Source organism: Thamnophis sirtalis, unplaced genomic scaffold (assembly GCF_051295495.1).
Source record: "Thamnophis sirtalis isolate CommonGarterSnake01/CBP01778 unplaced genomic scaffold, rThaSir2_p1.2 scaffold_4, whole genome shotgun sequence".
In the NCBI taxonomy this organism is placed as follows: domain Eukaryota; kingdom Metazoa; phylum Chordata; class Lepidosauria; order Squamata; family Natricidae; genus Thamnophis; species Thamnophis sirtalis.
In genome coordinates, this window is record NW_028261384.1 from 124062832 (window position 1) to 124081400 (window position 18569).

The window sequence follows — 18569 nt, forward strand, 5'->3', positions numbered from 1 at the left end:
TTTATGTAGTGTATTTTGGAGGAGATGACACTTTGAGAGCTGCATGCAATGAAATTTCATTTTAATGCATTCCGATTAGTGTTCATTTAAAGTGACAAAAAAGTTATTCTAAGTCAAGTAATGCTCACATAGTAAACCACCCAGACAATGCTATAATGCACTATGGGGCAGTATAAATGTTATTGCTATTAAAAAATGGGAGAAGACAACTATTCCTGAATGAAATTCTTTGGCCGATTATTGTCATGTTCTATTTATAGCATCATAGAATTCAGCCATCATTTATGTTGCTCTTGAAATCACACCATTCTTTTTCCTAACTAGCTGCTCTCTCGTATTCAGCTCTGGTCTCAGTATGATAATGTAGCACTTGGGCAGGAAAATGCAACCTAGTAAACCACCACTTGAAGCCAAGATAGAGAAGACTTCCACAGCTACCATGGATTTCCCCTTGGTGCTCAAGTACGTAGGCACAAAGGACACCCAAACACTGCAGAAGACCAGCATGCTGAAGGTGATGAGCTTGGCTTCATTGAAAGTGTCGGGCAACTTCCGGGCAAAGAAGGCCACTGTGAAGCTGATGAGGGCCAGAAGCCACATGTAGCCCAGCACAAGGTAAAACATGATCTCCGAGCCTTCGTTGCATTGCACTAAGATCTCATCCAGCTGGGAATGCATGTCCAACTCTGGGAAAGGAGGAGAAATGGTCCACCAGACAGCACAGATGCTTGTTTGAATAAGGGAGCAAAAAACAATGACTGAGACGGACAGCCTTTTCCCCACCCACCACCTCATGCGGTTCCCTGGCTTTGTGGCCATGAAGGCCAGAACCACAGTGATGGTTTTGGCTAACACACAAGACACTGCAATGGAGAAGACAACTCCAAAAACTGCTTGCCGGAGCAGACATGTGACTTTCCCTGGACATCCGAGGAAGAGGAAGGAGCAAAGAAAACACAGCAGGAGCGAGACAAGCAGGGAGCAGGTGATATCCCAATTGTTGGCTTTGACGATGGGAGTGTTCTGGTGGAAGATGAATGTCCCCATCACCACAATTGTGATGACAGCAAAAGAAACAGCAAAGCCAGTCAGGACTTCTCCCAGGTCTTCTTTGTAGGATAAGTAGGTGATAATTTTGGGAATACATTGATGGTGTTTCTCATTTGGATATTGCTCTGTGGGACACCTCTCACATTGGTTGGAATCTGAAAACCATAAATAAACTCTCTAAAAAGTCTACACATTAAATAGAATTAAGTTCTTAAAAATCATTCCATCCTGAAGGTGTTTTGGGAGATAATAAACCTCTTAAATGTTTCACTTTAAGAAAGTCCTTTTAAAGTTTATTTTGTATTCAATACAGTACGTTTCCTGATCAAGAGATTACACAATTAAATAAAGAAATGTTTTTATTTAAAAAAAGAAGAAAGAGAACAAGGCTGGTGAGAGATCCCAATCAATCCATGCTTTTCTTTAAAACCACCATATTTTTGGGAGTATACGATTTTGAAGAGGTGAACTAAAAAAAATATTGCATTCTGCAGACCTCCCAAACCACTGCACACCTCATTTTTTGTGAAAAAATAAGGCATGCAGAGAGTTTGAGAGGATTGCATAGTGCTCCTGGGGCTGCATTTTGGGGGGGGGGAACAAGAAAAAATGACCCTTTTTGCCAAAAAAAGAGCATGCATAGCTTTTAGGAAGCTTGCAGAGTGCTCCTGAGGCCCAGTGGGGAGGGGAATGAGCAAAGACCAGTCCACATTTCCCTCCTGTTTGCCCTCCCCAGTCCCCAGGAGCATTTGTCAAACCTCCCAAACTTTCTCCACATCCATTTTTCTGAAGGGGCCGTGGGGTTTCTGGAGGCCAAAAACCCTGTATTCACAGGATAAGATGCACCCAGATTTTCACCCACTTTTTTGGGGGGAAATGGTGTGTATTATGCTCTGGAAAATATGGTATATTCAAGAACCCAAACTTGGTTAGAACAAAATGTATTTTTAAAGAAACACAGATCTTTTTTTTCTTACCAATCATGGTGGAAATGCTTCCCTCTGAACACTTGACACAGTCATAGCAGCAAACCTGTTTTCCCTCCACAATCAATTTCCTGTACCCAGGATGGCAGCTTTCTACACAGGTGGCAGAAGGTGGTGTCTAATGAGAATGGCCAGAGGAAGACATTAAAATGGATTAGAATCAAGCTTTGAATCAATCAGTCAGCAGTCACGGTCTTTAAATAAATCCAACCCCGCCCACCACAGTTTCTTGTAATTTCTAATAATGCAAAATTTGGAATTCCTAGGACCGATTGCTAGAATTAGTCAGAGGAGCAGTTAAAATCTGAAAAGTCTTTGAACTACTATTGAAAATTTGAAGACAAATCCAAATCCGGACACCTCTTCACATTACATAAAGCAACTTGAGATGTCCTAAAGAGGACCATTAAAGAGTATGTTTGTCATGACCTTAATGAGCTGTTTTAAATTTGAATAGTAATAAGAAAATCCAAAATAAATTTGTGATGTATGGGAAAGAATGTTGAAACTGCTGAGCTGACAGCCAAAATATTCCTGTTTAGCATTTTGTATCCTTTTCCTATTATTCCTGTGTTATGTTGCCACTCAAGGGTGGTATCCCAATTTTCATTGATTCAGCTGATTCAAACTTTGACTACAAAGTCAGATAAACTCATCAGTGGGAAAGTCTGTCTGCCTGCCTGTCTGTCTATCTATTCATCTTCTATATATCAATCATCCATCCCAAGAGCCAAGGTGGCGCAGTGGTTAAATGCAGCACTGCAGGCTACTGCTAGATCAGCAGTTCAGCGGTTCAAATCTCACCGGCTCAGGGTTGACTCAGCCTTCCATCCTTCCGAGGTGGGTAAAATGAGGACCCAGATTGTTGGGGGCAATATGCTGACTCTCTGTAAACCGCTTAGAGAGGCCTGAAAGGCCTATGAAGCGGTATATAAGTCTACTGCTACTGCTATCCCTCCATCACTCCATCTATCTCTCCATCTCTCCATCCATCCATCCATCCATCCATCCATCCATCTATCTATCTATCTATCTATCTATCTATCTGTCTATCTGTAATTTATCTATCAATCAATCATCTATTTATCTTACACACGCACACACACACACGCACACACACACCTTTCTGTTTCTATTAATGTAAGTGTAATTTTTGATATATTTTTTAAAGGAGAAAGGTAAATCATCCATTCAGTGTTACCTTTCAAAAGATGAATCTTCCACTTCACTAAGCTCTCAAGAAGCCCCTGAACTCAAAGGGTCCAAAACCCCAGTGATCTGAACTCCCTTTCCCTACAATCTGAAAGTGTAATATACATTTTTCCAGAATACAAGAGTGTTCTAACAACATTAAGAAGATATCAAATGATCTTGGAACTAATCTAAGATTACCAGTTTAAAATTCTAGATATTTGAGAAAATATCCCCATGTTTTATTTCGTTTTGTTTAACTCACCTGCTTAAATTTGGGGTTCCATACAATGACAGTTGTATTTATGGCGAAGTCTTCCTTTTGAGAACTCTGAGGTTCAATATGTCCAACTTGGACTTTCTGAAAGGATCTGTTGGGGAAAGTAATCAAGTTGATGATATCATATGCTGCTGCCAGGTTTCCATTCTCATTGAAAGCTATTTCTTCCCCAACACTATTGTTGAAATGGAGGTTTTTCAGAAATAAACGAAGCTAAAAGATAAGAGAGACAAGTGAGAAATTGGTGTCCATAGCAGGCAATACAATATGGGATTTATGAAATGCTGCCCAACCAGTTTTTAATAAACAATCAAACATTTGAGTTGATAGTATTTTTTAATGTTCCAACGGCATAATTCTGTTTTGCAGGACTATATTCATATTTTTATGTTTAAGTATTAGTAATAGATATTTTTGTATATATATTGCTTATTTGTACTTTATGATGGATAAAGACAATTGCTAAGAAATATAACAGAATAATAGAATAAAAGACTTGGAAGGGAACTTGGATATTTTCATCTCTTCTTGTCCAACTCCCTGCTCCACCGGGAAACCTTGTACCATTTCAGAAAAATAGTTATCCAATCTCTTCTTAAAAACCTCCAGTATTAGCGCACCCATAACTTCTGGAAGCAAATCATTCCGCTGATTAATTGTTCTAACTATCAAGAAATTTCTCCTTAGTTCTAGGTTGGTTTTCTATTTGATTATTTTCCATCCATTGCTTCTTGTCCTGCCTTCAAGTGCTTGACTCCCTCTTCTTTGTGGCAAGCCCATTATATATAAGGATATCACAAGGGTTATATATCAGATTAGACGAGATGTGTTAGATCTCAATGTAATTTGACACCACATGTATACTGTTTCCTTTTTTTTCTTTCTTTATCTTATATTTTTATTACTATTACTATTACTATTTTTTTCTTTAAAAATAGGATAGGCTAAGTATATTGACATGTAGTGGAAATACACCAAGGAGAGGAGGAGTGGGAAAGAAGAAGGATGGGCAGAAAAGGATAGGAGAGAGGATAAGGGAGGAAGATGAGAAGGATAAGGAGGAGTGGATTGTAGAGAGAGGAGCAGTAGAAAGGGAGGGGAAGTAGAGTAGGAAAGGATGATGGAGGGAAGATAGAAAATTGGAGGGTGGTAGAAGAAAGAGGTGTATGGAGAGCAGAAGAGCTATAATGGGTTTCTATTTTGAGGGGCATTGTTGACAAGAGGAACTGATGTAATTATTACTTAATACTATATGATATGGGCTATGTATAGTATACATGTGAGTGTGTGTTATGAAAAAGGAAATAAAATATTTTAAACTCGGAAACAAATTTGTTAAAAAAATACACTAAAAATGAATTAACTGAGATATTAGGCATATATTGAATAAGCTGATAATAAATTTCTTCTCACTCTGAAAAAAAAAACCAGAACCATGAAAAACATATCAGGAATAGAAATTAAAATAGTCAAGAAAATGGTAAGAGAGCACATGTCCACCCTACATGAATTCAAATAATCAGAACCAGATGGATTAAATCCCAAGATACTGAAGGAACTGGCAGACATGATCTCACTGAACTATATCTTTCTAATGTCCTGGAATAGTGGGGAACTATCAGAGAACTGGAAAATAGCTGATGTAGTTCCCATCTTCAAAAAAGGAATAAAAAATAAATCCAGTAAACTACAGATCTATCAGCCTGACCTCAATATCTGGAAAGATTCTAGAAAAGATAATCAAGGAATGAATCTGCAAACACACTTTTTATATAGATATTGAATTTTTATATTTAAATTGTTAAAATTATAAAAAAATATTCAAAAAAATATAAAATAAACAGCCCAAAGCATGCATTATAGTAGAGAGAAATATCCTGAAGAGAGTCTCCAGCATGAATCTGGAAGCTCGGATGAGTAAATCTCTGGTCCCATTGACCGACCCAGATTCAATCTCTCATCATTATCCTGGGACATGTATATTTGTCTTCATTCATAAAAGTTTACTTAGTGAATTGTGTAAACATTAAAATAACTATATTATTATGGATACGTTCCCATTGAAAGGCAACATAACTCACCTGCCAAGGTTGGACTTTCAGAAAATTCCACTTCTCTTCATTGCCTCTTGTCTTCTGCTTGGCTCTGGATGAATATATAGCATGGAGACCATGTGCTACAGCATACACAGCATTGTAAATACTGTAGCTCTGGCCAGACATCTCCATTTCAAAGGCAGTTCCAGGGAGACTCCCCAAATCCTCTTTCCCAGTGCATTTTCTTTGGCCTGGTGCAAGTATACTGTCTATTGGAAATGAACAAATAAATGCGGCACTCCAGAACATAGGTAGTAAAGGGACTTTAGAGTGATATGTATTTAAGTTCTCCAGGTACTCTTGAAAGCCTGGTACCCTGTTTGTGTGTAGGGCAAAAGACAAGCTGCCATTGAAGGAGAATGTGGTGAATTTCTTTGACTCAAAGACAGATGTGACATCCCAGAGAGCACTTATGATCCAAACCCTCTCTATTGGGCACCTGCTACCAATTTCTAAGCTTTCAAGAATTATTCGTAAACCTTCTATAGATTCCATGTCCCCATAAACAAGTATTACATTGGTTTGACTATACCACAAGAGACGTCCTATGTTACTTAGATTACTCTTCCGTAAGACACTGGGGTTATAAGTGGTCACTCTTGGAACAAACTGAATTAAAGAAATGCAAATGTCACTCTGGATGAATTTCGGTCTCAGAATTCTGAGAAATCTCTCTCCAGTGGCATCTTCTGGAATGAGGAGATCAATCCAATTCCATCCAAAATATTTCAAGAGCTGAATAATCCCAGCATACTGGAGGTTTTCATTTGGAGTCATCCAAAAGAAAGAAGGGAACTGCTGTTTATCACTCAATGCCAGGTCAAAAGTGCCAAAACTGAGCTGCAGAGTGGGAATAATAATGATGTGCTTTTAGACAATGTACTGTTTTTGCAGATATGTCAACAAGAAGGAAGTAAGTACATTTCTTTTGGACGTTATTTCAATCAAAAATCCTGATGTTAAATTTTAAATCTGGGAATAACAAGTCTTTCCTTATAGCTTTTGCTATAAGACCTTCATTAGTTTTCAATTCATCACTTTTTAGACCAAGTCATCTCAGTTTTTGATTGTGCTAAGCAGAAATAGACAGCAGATAGGAATGGGTAAAAAAGGAGGCTTATTCATTAAGGATTGGACAGTATTAATTTCCCATCTTGGCACTCAAATAACTTTTTCTGTACAGTATAAGGGCAACATATCTATTACTTTACTGATCAATATATTTAAAGTTGTTATGGCATAAAGAACAAGAGGAGAAAGTCAAATAACAAGAGGAATGCACAGAAGATGGAAAGACAATATCAGACACATTGCTACCATATCCGTTAATAATGGCTAAGCTTGAGACTGAGAAGGAGGAGGAGGAGGAGAATCAAGATAGCAAGAAGGATAGTTACACCATTTCTTACATACCAAATGTAATATTTGTGCTTATTAAGAATTACTCCTGTTGCAATAGTAATTGATGCATTGCATTTCTCTGACAAAATAAACAAATAAAACCTTGATCTGCTTTTGAGAGATTACCCCCAATTTTGGTCCTCCTATAGTTTTTTTAAACTACCACCTTTTCCTCTTCCTGCTTGAGCATTTATGTGAACCCAGATCCTTACCTGTGGAATTTTGTAGGCATTTAAGATGTTGGCTATCTGGATGGTGTTCTGGGAAGGAAGATCACCAATGACAGCCATAATGTTTTGGTCCTTTCCGTTTCTGTAATTCAAGGGGCAGTAGCTTTCAAGAAAGAGGAAATCCAAAAGGTTCTCAGAGGCTTTCTTTGCCTGAAAACCATTCTCATGTACCTTGGAGACCAAGGTGATGTTGGGTAACAAATCCTCATTCATGTTGATTTCCTGAATGGCAAAATTGAAGGCTAGGACATGCTGTAAGTTTTTAGACAATGGCCTGCAAGAAGAATTTCATTTAGTTCTACAATATTAATGTTTTTCTCCACACCTAAAATGATGTATTTGTCTGCTTGAATGAGTATAGGAAGTCCTCAGTTACAACAGACCATACAAAGTTACAACGGCACTGAAAAAAGTTATTTATGACCATCCATACAACTTAGAACCATAACCACATCCCCTTGGTCATGTGATTTATATTTGGGTGCCTGGCAACTGATTCACATTTATGGCAGTTGCAGTGTAATGAGGAACTGAATTGGAGGGTCTGAATCTCACTTGAGGATCTGACAGCATTTGTGCATCACATTTTGAGAAGTTTAAAACAGAAGTTTAATGCAATTGTAAGAATTTTTTCATGTATGTAGGGCAACAATTCAACTGGAGGGCAGAAGCTGATGGATTGTGCCATCAATTAATGACAATCCAAATACTTAAGATATACTTGCAAAACTGGTAAGGACAGCTTGCTGGCCATGCCCCTGAATCGGTTCCCAGTTGCCCCTGCCGGCTTGTTTTTTAGTCATGTTTTCATGTTCTGTGCATGCACAGAACAATTTACAGCCGACAGTGTATGAAGCATGTGCAAAGTGAACTGGCAGCAATGCCAGCATCAACCAATCCCTGCTTAAGATATATCATTTTTACACATTCATATATTTAAATCTGTCCCTTCTTTGTGTGTCTTAAAGTACCAAGGAGACTCACTGCATGATAAGTAGAAACCTCAAGTAACTACAATAGTTATAAAATAAAAGTCTTGGTATTAGAAGTGTTTGCAAATAAGGAATAAGTGAAAAAATACGAACAGTGTCATTATATAGTATGGGAATCATAGATGTAGAGGACTTACAACTTTTATTAAAATATTCATGCTGAATAGTTTTGATGTGGTTTCTTTTTCTTTTTGTATACTAAATAAAAAAATAGAGGAACAATGTAATTAAAACCAAATCTTCTCACGAAGAGATTAATTCATGAATAACAACAGACACAAAACCAGGTCTATAAGGCTACATTCCAGCTATATTCCAGCACCTGAAACATCATTAACCAAGACAAATGAATAAATAAAAACCATTCTTAAACCAGTTTTAATTCTCATCAAAAGTATAATCAGAATATCTTGAATAGTAAAAGTAATGTTTCCCCTCGTACATATGTGCTAGTCATTCCCGACTCTAGTTGGGTGATGCTCATGTCCGTTTCTAAGCCAAGGAATCCGAAGACATCTCCATGGTCATGTGGCCGGCATGACTAAATGCTGAAGGTGCACAGAATGCTGTTACCTTTCTACCAAAGGTAGTTCCTATTTTTCTTCTTGCACTTTTACATGCTTTCAAACTGCTGGGTTGGCAGAAGCTGGGACAAGTAATGGGAGCTCACTCCGCTACAAAGCATTAGGGATTTGAACTGGAGAACTGCTGAACTTTCTGATTGACAAGCTCAGTGTCTTAGTCACTGAGCCTCTGTGTCCCTTATATCTTGAATACAATCCCCTTAAAAAAAAACCAACCCTTGAAGGGCACATCATTTTCTTTGAAAGGAGTACTTGCCTTCCTCTCAAAGATGTTTCTGGAAAGTCCATAAAGTGTAGTAAAGGCAATTCAGAATATACAGTAGACACAAATTCTCCAATGACTACATCTCTGAAGTGAGCGGGGAAACTAGGCAGAAAATGTAGTTTCTTACTGCAAATGGGGTTAAAAGTCTTGCTGAAAGAAGCTTGGAGGACAAAAAAAGAGAGTAGAAACCCATGGCAAAGTATGTGAGTCTCGTTGAATGCCAAAGTAATTTGGCTCCATTCATAGGAGTGCAGCCACATCTTTTTCACCACACTTTGCCTGGGACAATAAAATAGACTCTCTATTGGTTTTATGCATATCTAAAGTTGTAGATTACAATAATTATCATCTGATTGATGCATAATGCTACCTACTGAGCCTCATGGAGTTGTTGCTAATGGTAAACTTAAACTGCACTGTCCCCCTAGGTTCTGTGCATGCCCAAAAAACAAGTTTATTTACTTTAGGTAGGTAGGCAATTCCCTTTCCCAAAGCTATTCAAATATGTTTCCAGTTGGAGAAATTATGTGACCCATCTCTTGACAGCTCCTCATCAGGGGAGAAAGAACTGATCTTGGGATCATAACAGATTTTGAGTCTTGCTTTCTCAATCCAAGGAAAGCAATGCTGATTAAAAGAACAAGTGATTGATTAGTAGCCAGATAAATTCTCCCTTCTCATCTCACAATCTCCTGATTCAGTTAAATGCATATCTTTTCTGCCCCTCCTCTTTGCTGACATGTTTTAAGACATGGTACATATTGTACCAGTGCCCCCTCCATAACTATAATCACTTGCTTTCATGATTAAGATCCAGTCACACTCACTTCTCTTATCATTAAACATTTGAGAGTTTGGTAATGGATTACTATATTTTTTGGAGTATAAGACACACCGGAATATAAGACACACCAAGGCTTTGAAGAGGCAAATAAAAAAAAGTTTTTGCACTGCAAACCTTCCGAAAACGGCCCACATTTTACAAAAACGGGCTCATTTTTTTTTAAAAAAACAAGAGCATGAATAGCCCATAAGGAGGCTTGTAGAGTGCTCCGGGGGGCATTAACAAGCAAAAATTGGCCCATTTTTCATGAAAACAGGCCTGTTTTTTGTTAAAAAAAAAGACACGGATAGCCTTTAGGAAGCAAAATTGAGGAAAAACTGCCTGTTTTTCACACATTTCTGCCTTCCCCAGCCTCCAGGAGCTCTTTGAAAGCCTTGTACAAGCTCTGTATGGCCATTTTGGTGAAGGGGCAGAGTTTCGAGAGGCAAAAATGCTGTATTCAGTGTATAAGACACACCCAGATTTTCAGCCTCTTTTTTGAGGGAAAAAGGTGCATCTTATATTCTGAAAAATATGGTATATGGTTTCATTCCTTTTGACTCATTACAACTTGCCTATCAGAAGGATCGCTCTATAGACAATGCACTTTTGTCTGTGCTTCATGTTAGCTTGGTGCACCTGGAGGAGAAGAATACTCATGTGCGAATGCTGTATGTTGGTTTTAGCTCAGCACTCAACACAATCATTCCTCAGCATTTGGTGAACAAACTGGGCCTATTAGGTTTTGATACTCCTTTATCAGTGGTGGGATTATTTTACTACTGGTTCTGTGCACATGGCTTGGTGGGTGTTAGGAATATAATCTAACGGTTGGCTTGGCAATATATAAATCATATAGCAATGCTGTACCTGTTTCTTTAAATCATACTGTAAAATGTGATTGGTTCTTGTTTTTCTCAATCGGCCATAAGAGGGAGCCAGAATGTTAGCTCTCTGTTTGTTAGATGCTGGGCTGATCTGATCTGAGTGTTTTGGAAGCTGGCTATTAGAAAGTACCGTGAGCTATTGTAAGTTTTGCAACTGCTAGCAAACTTTGGGTACCAGACTGTTTGTATGTGTATGGACTATGTTATTTGGATTATGCCTTAACTGAAAGACATTGATGACTGACTGTCTTATCCGTGTATGACTTGGACTGTTTGATGGACTCTGATACCACTATTTCCACAAAAGTAAAAGCCTATTTAAACTGCAGTGTCTCTGTATGCTGGTTTGTGTGTTCTCCAACACAACTCTCACAACGCTTCTCTGAATACACTTGCGGGGGAGCTACCTAACACTGGTTATGGGCCCAGAGTATACCAGATGCAGTGATGTGCAGTGAGATTCATGGCAGTGAGGCAAGCGGGCAAAAGCCGTCCTATGTCTGCCAGCGCCAGCCGCTTGCGTCAGGGCTTCAGAGGCGGCTTTTGCAGGGGGAGCAAAAGAAGGGGAGAAAGAAGGGGAAACCCAGGGCTAGGTAGTCCACTCCTACAAGTGCACCCCCGACCACACATTTCCCCCTTTGCAAAAAGGAGAAGTCAAAGCAAAAGCGGGGAAAGAAGAGCCAGACCCAAAGGCAGTTTGGTTAAAGAGTAAACGAGGGGCCGGTGAGGAGCGGGGTGCAGCGCTTCTTACCTGGCTTGGAGAGGCATGGACAGTAGGGTGGGGGCTTCCTGGCTCGATCATCCTCCCTCAGTGGCCTCTGAGTCAGGGCGGAAGCACAGCTGGAGAGACTCAGGCGAGCAAGCCACACACACCGCTCTGAGAAGCAGCGACACAAGGGGCATCTCGCTGCCTTCCAGCCTCCCTCCGTCCGTCTCCTCCCAACTTGCATGGCAAAAAGAGGGTTTAAAGGGACTGGCGGGCGGCAAAAGATAAAGCCGTCATGTGATGACGAGCCCACTTGCCGCTCCCGCTCCAGCATGCCACTTTGGTTGGTTGTAAAAGTGGGGAGATCCTCTGGGTGTGTGCAGAGTGCCGCCTTCATTAAACCCAAGTCGGGCCGAGTTTCCTTTTTTTTTAACCATGAGGCGGTTTAACGGGATGGAGTGGCTGCACTGAATTGTGAAGGCACGCACACAACACTGTCTTCAAAGTGCATGCCGCCGCGCTGCATCCTTCTGCTCTGTGAGCTGCATTGTTTACCAGTTCAATTCAAGGTGCTGGTTTTGATGTATAAAACCCTTGATGAGGTGAGGCCAGGCTATTTTATGGACTGCGTCTCCCTGATTATATCAGGTTACCTCATTAGATTTGCCAGAGAATACATCCTGTAGGGACTGTCATATAAGGGCATGCACTCAGTGGTTTCCATGCAATTGAACTTCTCTGTTTGTGTTTCCCTGCTTATGGAACATTCTTTGTCCTTAAAATTAGATGAGCCATCCTGTTTTATTCCTGAAGGCCCTCAAGAACTGGTTATATTATCAAACCTGGGGCTCCCAGGGAATGGGAGATGTGTTTAGATGACTCTATTGCTGGGATGGCTGTTTTTCTTCCCTCTTCGCCTAGAACTTGTAGCTATGTTTTTATATTTACCATTCATATGATTTTTACATATTTGTATATCGGTTGTTTTTATTTGCGGTTTTAATTTATTTTGTTGTGTATTACTGAGGACTGCCTCCCATATGGGGTGGCTCGGTTTATAAATTTGATAAACAAATAAACAAAATAAGGGATAAGATGGCAAAAAAATGATCCTAAAATTGCATAAATATTGCAAGCTGAAGCAATCACTAGGCAAAAAATGTTTCCACAAGTACAGAAGTAATTTGGTTGGCTCAACTTTTCATCTTGTATAGCAGAGGATAACACTCAAGAGCTGCAGTAGTGCAGTGGTTAGAGTCCAGTACTGCAGGTTACTTCTCTTGATCACTGGCTGCTAGCTGTTTGGCAGTTTGGGTCTCACCAGGCTGAAGGTTGACTCAGCCTTCCATCCTTCTGAGGTGTGTAAAATGAGGACCCAGAGTGTTGGGGGCAATAGGCTGATTCTGTAAACTGCTGTGAGTGGACTGTAAAGCACTGTGAAACACTATATAAGTCTAAGTGCTATTGCTATTACTCTTGCAGTTTCCAAAGTTTTGAATATGATCCCCGTCCCATAAATTTAAAAAATGATATTAGAAAGAAAATGTGTTGGAAAGAGGGTACCAATAAATAAGTAAAGATAAAGAGATGCATGCTAGTTGTTTCCAGCTCTAGGGGCTGTGCTCATCTCTGCTTCTAAGGCAAAGAACCAGCGTTGTCTGAAGACTCCATGGTCATGAAGGCGTATGGAGGTGCTCAGAGCACTGTTACCTTCCCACCAAAGTGGTCCCTATTTTTCTACTTGCACTTTTTACGTGCTTTCGAACTGTTAGGTAGAGAGAAGCTGGGACAAGTAATGGGAACTCACTCCATCATGCAGTGCTAGGGATTCAAACCACTGAACTGTTGACCTTCTGATCTATAAGCTATGTGTTTTACCACTGAGTTATTAAGTCCCCCTAAATACATGACTATAAACCATATCAGAATTTTATTGTAATTAAAGTAACTAGATTCTAAATATTAATAAAACAAAGAGATCATTGTAGATGTTCGTTGTAATATAGTTCCTTGTGTAGGTGTGTGTCCTCCATGGCCTAGTTCATACTAGGGCCTGCAGAGTCACGCTGAATCACACAGGAGACAACTGGCTCCGAGAAAGCCATAACATCCTGATAGTGAATAACATAACATTCTGAGATGTGCCCTACCAATGACGCCCAGGATTTGACCATATATAGAGAGAACTTTCCTGAAGCAGTAGATTATTCCCCTCTCCCTTCCTCCCCTTCCCCCGCCCCGCAAGTGTGGCGTAACGCTCTCCAGGATGCTGTTCCAAACCCTTTTGTCAGGCATGCTTCTTACCCCCTCTCAGTATGCCATTTGGGCCTCAGAATACCTTAAAGAGATTAACAAGGCAATTGCCAAGGGTCTGTCCAACAATGTTACCGCCCCTCAGCTAAAGGGAGGGGATGGGTTTGATACGGGGCCTCTGCAGGCCACGCCCCCCCGGGAAGCCCTTGGAATTCTTTTCACAGATGTTTCACAGAGCAATTGATTTATAGGATCCGAATTGGAATGGAGAAAAATGGTTTTGTGCATGTGTAAGTTTGTGTGTGTGTGTGTGTTTGAGTGAGCGAAGGATCCAGTAAGGGAACTGCGCCTATTTGGTAGGTAAATTATGGGGACAGGTTGGGCAGTAGAGAGTACAGAGAAAGTGATGAAAGTGAAGGAGGGAGGGGGAAGAGGAAAAGAGAAGGGAGAAGGAGAAAGTGACAGAAGAAAGTGAAAAGAGGGAAAGAGAATGTGAAGAGAGGGAAAGAGAAAGTGAAGAAAGTGACAGAGAGAGAAATCTGGTAAATGGCATTTTTTGCATAATTTGCGGGCTGCTAATAAAATTCTCCAACCCGTGGGAGCGCTGCGGCATCCCCAATCCAAATTTGATTCCCCAAGAATGTGATCTCATGACACCTGTCCACTATTTCTCAGACACCCACCCTTTTTGCAGCCCTAATTACAAAAGCCCTTCCGCTCCAGTGGAAGCCTCCTTCAACAGCTTTTTTCTATCAAAGACGCTATAACTGTCTTTGCCGATGGGAGCATGTGCCTGGCAGGAGGATGGTACATGGCACACGCAGCTCACAGAGCCACAAAAATCTGCTCAAAGAGATGAATTGGCCACTTCCATCTTGGCCTTTCAGTTATTTGACAAACAACCGTTTAACTTAATTCTTGATAGTCTTTATGTGACTCAGATTATAACCTCTTTGTATGAGTCTTATCTCTCTTCTTCTATTGATTCACAACTTTTGTCTCTGTTTCTCACTTTACAAGGTCTTGTCTCCTCTCACTGTCATTTTTTCCATGTCTCCCATATCAGCCTTTCCCTGGGCCTCTCCAGGAGGGCAATGATGTTGCTGACGCTGTGGCATCAGCCCCCACCTCATGTCAATGTTTGTTCTGCTATCACACCTTGGGATAGCCACTCTTACTTTCACCAGAATAATAAAGCGCTCATAAAACCATTTGGCATTACTGCAAATGAGGCATCTGCCATTGTTCAGCAGTGCCCCACCTGTAGCCAGCAGGCAAACCCCCTCCCGATGGGAGTTAATCCCTGAGGGACAGAGTGTTGCCAAATTTGGCAAATGAATGTTACCCAATATCCTCCATTTGCTCCTTGGAAATATCTACATGTTTCCATTGATACATATTCAGGCTACATTATGGCATCCCCCCAAAGGGGTGAAGCCACCAAACATGTTATTAATCATTGTATTCGGACCTTTGCATCGCTGGGACGCCCAAAAGAGAAATTTGGCATTCCTTATAACAGCCAGGTTCAGGTGTTGGCTGAGCGCGCCAACCAGACATTAAAACATGCCCTGGACAGATATATTGGCAATAGGGGTGCAATGCAACACACCGGCAGCCCACCATCCTTGGCAGCGACTCATCATTTTGCAGCTCCACCTACTGCAGACACCTCCCATCCACCTGTCTACTATCGCTGCTTGCCTGACTTGAACCTGCTGACCTGATTACCTGGGAAAGGAACTACGCTGCAACCCAACTAAAAGACAAAGTTCTTTGGATCCCAGGACGGCACGTAAGACCATATTTGCCAAAACCACCTATACAACACCACCTATACAACCACCTACACAAACACAGAAGCAGCCTGACCATGACCAACCAACAGGAACCACAGCTTGAGGCTGTCTCTGTCTCTGACCTGGAAAACAGAGCAGAGCACCCTTCACCCTCCACTCCCCCAACCGGCTGCCCCGTCTTTCGCTGCAGATCTCCCTACTATGTGTTTGGTTGAATGCTACTTGTTGTCATTATTTGAACCAGTCCGGACAAACTGAAACCAGTGTGGACATATTACATGATACCGTTCAAACAGTTGGACAAACATACAAAGCCTTGGTCTCCTGGTGGGATTGGATGACCTCTTGGTTACCTAATTTTATCTGGTTGGGAAATGTTTCCAAGACCATTATAACCCTTGTTGCTTTGCTGATACTGTTGTGTTGCTGTATTCAATGTGTATCCTCTTTATTAACTATGTGTAAGAATATACTCTCTAGCTTGGCTCCACAGAAGAACATTCACATTGTCAACCACATGGAGTTACATGAACAGTCAACCCCTTTCATGGGGAAAGATCCCTTCCGCATGCCCAGCAACGAAGAAGGAGATGCTGCCTTTTAAAAAACAAAAACATTCCGGGTGTGTGTGTGCAGGGCAGTTTCTGCTGTCTGAAACACACATACACAGGGATGCAAAACATCGCACCAGAAACATCTTTCCGGCCTAAACAGCCAGGACTCACTATGCAGCCTCATGTAACATGAACTATGTGAGCCAGCTACTCCCACAAATGCCCTTTCTCACCCCTATGCTGTGCTGTAACTTTCTATTCCCTCTTTGCCCACCCTCTGCCATGATGTGATTTTCTATTGGTTTATGTGTAGAATGCTGTGATCAGCCCTGGTAGATGAAGAGGGAAAGTCTTTTTGACAAAAAGAAAATAAAAAAGTAGGAGATGTTGTAATATAGTTCCTTGTGTAGGTGTGTGTCCTCCATGGTCTAGTTCATACTAGGGCCTGCAGAGTCATGCTGAATCACACAGGAGACAACTGGCTCCGAGAAAGCCATAACATCCTGATAGTGAATAACATAACATTCTGAGATGTGCCCTACCAATGACGCCCAGGATTTGACCATATATAGAGAGAACTTTCCTGAAGCAGTAGATTAGAAATTGTACTTTTACAGGCTGTTTTCTATCACATGTTATTGCTCCTCCTGCCTTTGTCCTATCTCAATAAAAGGGGCTACCAGACCCCCAATCTGGGTCGCTCCATCTCGAGAAAGTTCGTGTCCTGTCTTTTCTCAACATTGGCCTCATGGATGACCCACGGGAACATCACATTTGGTAGCAGAGGATGGTTACTTCACAGATGTTAAAAAGAGCCAGCCTTGTCATAGTACACTCAGTATCAAGAATGCAGCTCTAAAGGTGATCAACACCATTAAGGATCTGGGGGTGCAGACAATTAACAATCTGAATTGGTCTCTCCACATGTCATCCTGAGTGAAGCAAACCAACACTTGCATTCCTGTGTCAGATGAGGAGAGCAGATCTTTGTCCTTCTGTCCTGGTCACTTTTTCCAGAGAGAAGATTGAGATCATTTTAACAAACAATCTCTTCATCACTGTTTGCTTTGGTGTTAATGCCTCAGTCAGAAAGTCCATATAGAGAATGGTAAGGACAGCAAGGAAGGTTATAGGAAGGCCACTTCCTTTTATTCAGGATACTGCTTATAAGTGCTATGTGCTTAAAGCATTGTTAAAGACCCCACACACCCACTTTATAGTCTGTTTCTGTTGTTCCCCTCTAGTTTTGAAGTATTTCTAGCAGGACTTCTGATTCTGTAACAGCTTTGTTCCCTATGCCATCTGTCCGGTAAACTCGCAAGATTTGTTTTTCTCACCCTGTACATTTATAAATCCAAACTACACTGTTAATTCTCTGTGTCATGCATTAGATGTGGGTATATGGGCATATGCTCATTTATTTATTTACTTATTTATTTATCATCTTTATATAGTGTATTTTGGAGGAGATGACCCTTTGACAACTGTATGGAATGAAATTTTACTTTAATGTATGCCAATTAGCATACATTTAAAGTGACAATAAAGTTATTCTAAGTTTAAGTCTAAATATATATTTAAAAAATCTTGTTCAATAAACAATATCAGTTCTGGAAAACGCAAGCACTTTATTTCTGAACAAAGAAGTCTTCATCTAGAAAAAGTTCTGCACATTTTTTTCTCCTTTTTATTGTGTACATGTGAAGTTTCTTACATTAAGAACCCAGAGGGAACAGTGAGAGCAAATTTGCCTTTAAACTCTGCCCAAAGCCTTGACTTCAATCCTGAAGGCACTCAAGGTTAACTTAGCCTTTCATCCTTCCAAGAATGAAAGGACGCAGATTTTGGGTGCAGTATGCAAAGAATGCGTACAAAGTAAACCACCCAGACAATGTTATAAAACACTATGGGGTGTTTTATACATCTAAAAGTTATTGCCATTAAAAATGGGAGAAGACAATTATTCCTGAATGAAATTCTTTGGCTGATTATTGTCATATTCTTTTTATAGCATCATAGAATTCAGCCATCATTCATGTTGCTCTTGAAATCACACCATTCTTTTTCCTAACTAGCTGCTCTCTCATATTCAGCTCTGGCCTCAGTATGATAATGTAGCACTTGGGCAGGAAAATGCAACCTAGTAAACCACCACTTGAGGCCAAGATAGAGAAGACTTCCACAGCCACCATGGATTTCCCCTTGGTGCTCAAGTACGTGGGCACAAAGGACACCCAAACACTGCAGAAGACCAGCATGCTGAAGGTGATGAGCTTGGCTTCATTGAACGTGTCGGGTAACTTCCGGGCAAAGAAGGCCACTGTGAAGCTGATGAGGGCCAGTAGCCACATGTAGCCCAGCACAACATATAACATGATCTCCGAGCCTTCGTTGCATTGCACTAAGATCTCATCCAGCTGGGAATGCATGTCCAACTCTGGGAAAGGAGGAGAAATGGTCCACCAGACAGCA

General features: G+C 40.7%; 2 protein-coding genes across 2 annotated transcripts in view; both read right to left on the bottom strand.

Moving 5' to 3' along the window:
• On the bottom strand, positions 1–7815 carry LOC148046365 (vomeronasal type-2 receptor 26-like). The gene is made up of 6 exons (XM_087714696.1): positions 7790–7815; positions 7217–7508; positions 5589–6443; positions 3493–3720; positions 2028–2154; positions 1–1205 (listed from the first exon to the last, which is right to left on the bottom strand). Exons 1-6 carry the CDS (start codon positions 7813–7815, stop codon positions 283–285), a joined length of 2451 nt encoding a protein of 816 aa, XP_087570822.1. The 3' UTR covers positions 1–282.
• A 9982-nt stretch (positions 7816–17797) lies between these two features.
• The window catches only part of LOC148046366 (vomeronasal type-2 receptor 26-like), a 21975-nt gene continuing 21203 nt past the window's right edge, over positions 17798–18569 (bottom strand). Inside the window, exon 7 of the mRNA XM_087714698.1 lies at positions 17798–18569. This exon is cut by the window's right edge and continues 484 nt beyond it. Within this exon, the coding sequence (XP_087570824.1) occupies positions 18131–18569 (439 nt within the window). The 3' untranslated portion in view covers positions 17798–18130.